Genomic DNA, 7,680 nt, shown 5'->3' on the forward strand with positions numbered 1-7,680 from the left:
AGCGATTCTTCTGCCTCAGCCTCCTGGGTAACTGGGATTACAGGTGCATGCCACCACGCCCAGCTAATTTTTGTACTTTTTTTGTAGAGACGGGGTTTCACCGTGTTGGCCAGGATGGTCTCGATCTCCTGACCTCGTGATCCGCCCGTCTCGGCCTCCCAAAGTGCTGGGATTACAGGCTTGAGCCACCGCGCCCGGCCAGAATAGGGAATATTTTTAAAGCAAGAAGCTAACAGTTTTTTTTCACACCTACGGTCCTTGACACATGGAAGGAAATCTGATTGTGAAGACCTCTGTTCATACAGAATACCTTTAAAGATGTAGGCTAGTCTTATTTTATACCTAAGTGATATACAAGTGTGTCAATAATCGTTAATAGTGAAATTTTCCATCAACACAGGGTGCCTATGAGAGTAAGATGATACAATTCCAGAGTATTTTGACAGTAGAAACTTGGATGTTAAAAATGAGGAGCTATGAGATATGTCTAATTATATCTAAGGCAACAAACAGTCCTTTTGGCAATTCCTTGAATTTAAGAATGAAAATACTGGTTACATATCTTTTAAGATACCATTTTGGAACTACTTAAAAAATACTTGACCAGGTGTGGTGGCTCACCCCTATAATCTCAGCACTTTGGGAAGCTGAGACAGGAGGATCGCTTGAACCCAGGAGTTTGAGACCAGCCTAGGCAACACAGGGAGACCCTGTCTCTACAAAAAAAAACCCCAAAAAATTAGCCAGATGTGGTGGTGTGCGCCTGTGGTCCCAAGCTACTCAGGAGGCTGATGTGGATGCATTGCTTGAGCCTAGAGGTCCATGCTGTAGTGATCTGTGATCACGCCATTGCCACTCCAGCCTGGGTGACAGAGTAAGACCTGGTCTCAAAATGAAAAACAAACTTCCTTTTCCTTCTCCTTATTGTGTGTTTGCATAAAGATATTTATTAGACATGTGCACACATTCATGGTTCAACTCTTATTCATCTCAGGAAATCAGGACAATGTCTGGCGAATTTGAAATCATTTACTGACATCTATCATCTAGCATGGTACAGGATGGATTTTGGAAACCATTAAGGTTTGACTGACTAGAATTCAGAAAGTCTGGATAAATTACATTCATATTTATGATGGTTCAATTTAATCAATCTCTGTTTGCACCAAAGCAAAACCACATATTGACTTTGGACCTATGCAAGGTATATGGGGCCATAGTGAGAAAGGGGAGAGGTTAAATTTGAAAATGATGATGGAAGAAATTTCAGTGACCACAGATTAATTTCCACTGCCTCAGTAAGAAATTGATCCAAGATAATTTGAAATGGGGTGTGTGAATGTTACAAAATGCACATAATAATTTCAGTGTTCTATAATTTTTACAGTAGTAAATTTGCTGTGGTTTGTACATCTTCAAGGTATATCAAGAATCTCACCACTTCTTACCATCTCTATCACTAACAATCTTGGGCCAATCCATCATTATCTCTTGCTTGTATTATTGCTGTAGTCTCTTAAATTTTACTGTATATTGGAATCACATGAAGATTTTTTAAAATACTGATGGCTGCCTCCCACCAGCAGTCATTCTGGTTTAACTGGGTTGCAATCAGGGCATCAGGACTTATTTAAAAGCTTCCGGTGTTTCTAATACACACTGCCCAAATAATCAGGAAACCAATAATCTTTCCCTGAAGTAATTCCTTTTGACTGTGTTTTTCTTCTGGTAGATGTATTAATTTAATTTGGGACCTTTCCATTTTCTAAAGTTTTAGAAATAAGTCCTAGTGTATCCATTAGGCTTCTTAGTTGTGAGCAATGAAAGCTGACTCTGGCGGATTTAAGCAGAAATAAACTTTACTGATAGGATATTGAGTAGTTTACAGAGTTGGTAGAAGGCTTGAACCTAGAAAAAATACATGAACAAAGGGGAGGCTAAACAACTAGCACCATGGCAAAACTCATGCCAACACGACCATTACGTCTGTGTCTGCTGAATAATGACTGGATGCTGCTGATTGCACTTCTGGGTGTGCTGGTCACTCCAGTCCACTACTGGTTCTGCGGCCTTCGGAAACTAGATACTGCTTTCACTATTGCTGTCATCAGAAAGAATTCTTTATTGTCTCTGTTCTTTGTTACTAGGCTCCACATTCAAAATTGCTGGTGGGCACATCTCTATGGGTAAGCATAGGCTGCCAGCAGGGCATGTGGAAAACCATCTACATTTTCATTTTTAATAGTGGAAAATAGGCTCTGTTTTGCACCAAAATTTATGAAGTTAGGAATTCTTCAAACACAAGCAAGGGCCTGATGTGCTTGGAGCCAACAAAAAGACAGAAGTCTACTACACATGGTATATCTTACAATGTGTTCTTTATTTTAGACATCAGTTTGTTGTTTGTCAGACTAACAGGCCAGAGCATACTGGTGTTTTTACATAATTATTTTTAAACCTTTAGAGACTGCTACCACTTGTCCCTTAGCAAGCAGTAAGAGATAAAATAAATGACTAAGTAGCAAGCAAATTAATAAGAAAACTTGTACATATAGCTTCTTTTGAGTACGTACTTACTATCTTTGGAGGTATAGATAACAGTGTATGTATAAAATAGCATGTTTCTAAATAATCAAAATGTTCTGAGTTTCTTTGATGGAAATAGTATGTCAATATTATGTGTCATCACTCTTCAATGGAATTATAATGTGGGCTACAGATGTAATACATATATGTAATTTTTAGCTGCATTAAAAAGTAAGAAGAAGCCAAGTGCAATGGCTCATGCTTGTAATCCTAGCACTTTGGGAGGCTGAGGTGGAAGGATCGGTTGAGGCCAGGAGTTCAAGACTAGCCTGGGCAATATAGCAAATTTACAAAAAAACTAAAAAATTAGCATGTACCTATAGTACCAGCTACTTGGAAGACAGTGGTGGAAGGATCACTTGAGCCCAGTAGTTCGAGGCTGCCATAAACCATGATTGTGGCATTGCACTCCAGGCTGGGCAGTACAGCAAGACCCTGTCTCTAAAAAAAGGGGAAAACAAGTAAAAAGAAACACATTTGATTTTAATAATAATTTAACTTAATAATTTGAAATATTATTTCAACATGTAGTCGGTATAAATATTTAGGGGATAGGTTATATTCTTTCAATACTAAGTCTTCAAAACCTAGTATGTGTTTTACACTTAGAGCATAGCTCAATTCAGACTGGTCACATATCAAGTGCTTAATAGCCACATGTAGCCAAATGGCTACCAAATTGGACAGTGCAGTTCTGTGGCATTCTGTAAAATACTATGTGACTTGCCAGTACTGCCTGCTAAACATACTATGGTTAATGAAGTGTTTGGTTATCCATTCTCAAAAAAGAAAACAAAGTAGCTTTTAAAATCCAACACAGGTCTGGGCACGGTGGCCCACGCCTGTAATCCCAACACTTTGGGAGGCTGAGATGGGTGGATCACTTGAGGTCAGGAGTTCAAGACCAGCCTGGCCAACATGGTGAAACCCCGTCTCTAATAAAAATATAGAAATTAGCTAGGCATGGTGGTGGGTGCCTGTAATCCCAGCTACTTGGGAGGCTGAGGCAGGGGAATGGCTTGAACCAGGGAGGCAGAGGTTGTGGTGAACCAAGATCGTGCCATTGACTCCAGCCTGGGCAACAAGAGCAAAAAACTCTGTAATAAATAAATAAATACATAAATCCAACACAGTAGTTTTACTTGATTTTGCAGTGTTTTATAATTTTTTTGTGTGTGGTGGAGGGAGAGGAGGCTTGAAATGGGGAAAAGGAGCCTAATTATTTTCAGTAGATTTTGTTTTTGTTTGTTATTTTTATTCTTGGAAAATTTAACTTTGCAGGGGATTGAGGTATTCCAGATAATGCCTTAAGGCAGAAGAAGGCAACATGTTGTAGTGCATGCAGAGTTTGCTTGTGAATAATCAAATTAATCATATTTTATTACATTTAACATATATGTCACTACTGGGCTTAGTATCTGATGGTTTGAAAATTAAAAAGGTGGTAGTGACTGACTGTGCTTGATATTTTGTCTATCACATATGACTTATTTTCCATAGATAATTCATTTTGGCAGTAAATTTTGTGTTCTAATTATTTTTATTCTTGCAGGCTGCTGAATCAGGAATAATAAAAGTTAAAACAATTGCTGCACGAAACACCGAAATTTTGGCAGGTAATTTTATGTATTAAAAATTTAATAATAAACAAAAATTTGACTAATAGTAAAAGTAGAATCTTTATTGTAAAAGCCATCAGTTTTCTGTAATATCTCTTCCTTATGACCTAACATATGCTATTCATAATGATACAGAATGGGCAAAAGTCCATAACTTATGAACTGATTGTGTTTCCCAGAGATGAATGCTATAAAATTCTCTGAAATCAGAAACCTTAACACTACTAACTCCTTAAAGGCAAGAAATTTTTTTCTTACTCATCTTTGCATTCTCTTCCACTTCTTGCTAATCACCTGAGACACACCATAAAAAGCATTCAGTAATATTTGTTCCATTGAATTGAATGAAAGATTGGTTCTCAGTTCACCTTCTATGATCTACTTTCTCTTTAATATAATACAAACAATTCATAACGTAGTCATCTGTATTTACCATATGAATTTTGAGTCTTGGGACTAAGGCAATATGATCATGAAAAAAGAATGAGAGTGAAGTAGAGAAAAGAAAACAAAACTATTTTCTTACCTTCTCTTGATTGAACCCGGTTTTCAAGGAGGAATTTTCAGGAGTTTCTCTTTGGCATCCTTCTTTTCTACCCAGTCCACTCCTTTCTCTTACTTGGTGCCTTTTGTCCTTGCCTCAGTAATGAACATGGAAAAGAGGTAAACTGACTTTTTTTTGTTGTTTTTTTTTGAGTCTGTTATATGCAAGGCACTTGTGTTATTCTATCTTACATAACAACCTTGTGGGGAAATATTATCTTATTTGATAGTAGAGCAAATTGAGATGTGAAGAGGTTAAGTTACTTGCCCAAGGTCACCGGAAAAGTAGTGGAACCAGATTAAAATCCAGGAATGTTCAGGAGCCCATGGTCTTCCTGCTACAGTGTGCTACCATGGTATCACCAGGTTTCCACGTTAGCTAGTTACTCCCAAGTATTCCATACGTAACCAGTGCTTGCTTCAGTGATCCTTTAATCTGCATTTCCAGTTCCAGTACTGCTGTTGATCTCAGCTAATCTATGAGGAAAGTAGTCCTATTAAATTAATTTATACAAAGTCCCAATGGTAAATAATCTCTTTAACTTTCATATATTTTACATTTTTTAAAAGGGATACCAGTAAGTCTGTAACTGGTGGGATTTCAGAGTGTTATGAAATGAAATGATTTTTGGGGGCAGATTAAGGATCAGGGGGCAAGAGTGGATTTCACTTAGGCTATCCAGCTTTGCTGGAAATTTCCCCTTAGGGTAAGCTCTCCTCAATTACATCTGTTTCCCACAGCTTTTTCCCTGATTTTGAACAGTCTATCAAAACACCAAATAGTTTTATAACATTATGCACAGAAGTGAATAATGCTCTGTGTGCATTTTGAGAAGGGGTATAGTGAAAGTGGTGGGTAAAGGCAGAGGTGCACATCGTTGGGTTAGGAAGGTTGGCAAGTGGGGTTTTTTTGTTTTTCTGTTTGTTTTTCCTGAGACTTTTCCTCAGTTTTGATCTTGTCGTCCCTGCTGGAGTGCAATGGTGTGATCTCAACTTACTGCAACCTCTGCCTTCTGGGTTCAAGCAATTCTCCTGCCTCCGCCTCCCGAGTAGCTGAGATTTCAGGTGCCCACCACCACACCTGGCTAATTTTTGTATTTTTAGTAGAGACAGGGTTTCATCATGTTGACCAGGCTGGTCTCGAACTCCTGACCTCATGGTCTTCCCGCCTCGGCCTCTCAAAGTGTTGGGATTACAGGCGTGAGCCACTGCGCCCGGCCAGCATGTGGGTTTTAATGGGAGACGTAGGCAGTTAGGCAGATTAGCGACTGTAGGGAAATTGATGTTTAAAGATAAATGATGACCTGGATATTTTTATGTTGGAGACTTACCATAGGCCAATCATATTCGAATATCACTGTAAATATTTGAAATATTTTTTTTCATTGTTGATACTAATATCATTGTTGATACTGTGGTAAGTCCTTAATTATTCTTCATTAATACAAATTTTCATTGGTTTTATAGTTTGTGAAAGACTTTTTTTAAAAAAATGACTGATTTCCTCAGAGGATCACTGTTATTCCAGCATTCTATCCCACGTAAAATGTCTAATTAATTACTCTTAAGATGAGTAAGAAAAATTTTGACTTAGTTGGTATGATTTAAATATATAGGCAGGCTTTTAATTTCATTTAAATTCAATTAGCGTTATTCAAATCAAGTTAGAACAGATCTGTATGCAAATACAATTAATAGTCATGCTTTGATCTTCATAGTATCCAGAGCTATATACTTGAGGAGGTATATTCGCACTTAAACTTTATCCTAGTATTTTTTATGAAGTATTTAAAATAATTAATACCTAAAAGTTATAGATTTATAGACCACTGTCATCCTGAAAATCAGAGGCTCTTCAAAACAGAGTTTAAATTAGTCAGTATATAGTTTCTAAACTATATAATTAAGACTACAGTTAATACTGAGAAAAAATTTTAGTTAACTTTTTAAAATTTCCTGAGAAGTATTTACTTCTTTATGGTACTTGAGACTATAGGAGACTATACAACTTTTGTGCTTTAATGTATGTCAAAAATACCAAACAATTGAGGAGTCTCAAATGAGATTGGATATTGAAATCTCATATGTCTCTGCATATTCAGAATATATAAAGATTTGTTGTAAGAATGATAACTTTTCATTTGGATCAAGTAGTTTAATTAATGATACTTGGCATAGATTGCTAGTCAACTTTAGTTTTCTTAGATTTTTTTTCCAAGGGAATATTATTTATATTTCAGAATAAGTCTTTGCTTTACATCTCCCCTTCTTTTAAACATCCTCCTTTAATGTTTATTTTTCTTTGTTTTCACTGCTGTCATGAATGCTGACATAAGTGGGAATGCTATGCCAGGTAATGTCAGCATTGATTCAGATGTACAGATCATTATCTCAAAATTTCCATTTTCTTTAAAGATAAAACTTTGAAAATGAGAGATAGCAACATAAAGTTTTCATTTACAAGGCCAAATGCCTTAATCTTACATTTAATATTATGTGAATATTATATATTACAAATTGTGTTTATTATCCTAGCTTATAGTATACTAAAAATTCAGAAATTATTTGTTATACAAAATTACATAATCTGCTTTTAAATAAATATTTGTAACAAGGAAATCAATGAAGTTGTGGTATCTTTTAACATTGTATATTTAGCCCCTACCCCAAACCATAGTGGTTACATCTACCTGTGGCTGCTTTCAGCTGCTGTCAGTATACATAAAGAATTTTTACATAAATAATCAGTTGGTGTGACTTTTTTTCTTTTTTCACATGTTGTTCCCTCATCTTCTTTTTAAAGAGCTCATAGCTAAAAGGTCTTTAAGTAGCAATGAGTAAATATACTTTGGAATTTTTTTCTGATTTATAAGGTAATTTATTTGCTTTTAAAATTTAATACATTTATATTTATATATTTAATAGAATATAT

At 36.1% G+C, this 7,680-nt stretch overlaps 1 protein-coding gene and 1 long non-coding RNA gene across 2 annotated transcripts in view; one reads left to right on the top strand and one right to left on the bottom strand.

Annotated features, from left to right (window-relative positions):
• The window catches only part of MON2 (MON2 regulator of endosome-to-Golgi trafficking), a 128,758-nt gene that overhangs the window by 13,173 nt on the left and 107,905 nt on the right, over nucleotides 1-7,680 (top strand). The window contains 1 exon segment of the mRNA XM_017885694.1: nucleotides 4,139-4,202. Within this exon segment, the coding sequence (XP_017741183.1) occupies nucleotides 4,139-4,202 (64 nt within the window).
• Nucleotides 2,366-4,902, bottom strand: LOC108537926 (uncharacterized). The gene is made up of 2 exons (XR_001887947.1): nucleotides 4,732-4,902; nucleotides 2,366-3,027 (listed from the first exon to the last, which is right to left on the bottom strand). It is a non-coding gene; the product is annotated as an uncharacterized LOC108537926 (long non-coding RNA).

This window comes from Rhinopithecus bieti, unplaced genomic scaffold, assembly GCF_001698545.2.
Source record: "Rhinopithecus bieti isolate Rb0 unplaced genomic scaffold, ASM169854v2 scaffold_14700, whole genome shotgun sequence".
In the NCBI taxonomy this organism is placed as follows: domain Eukaryota; kingdom Metazoa; phylum Chordata; class Mammalia; order Primates; family Cercopithecidae; genus Rhinopithecus; species Rhinopithecus bieti.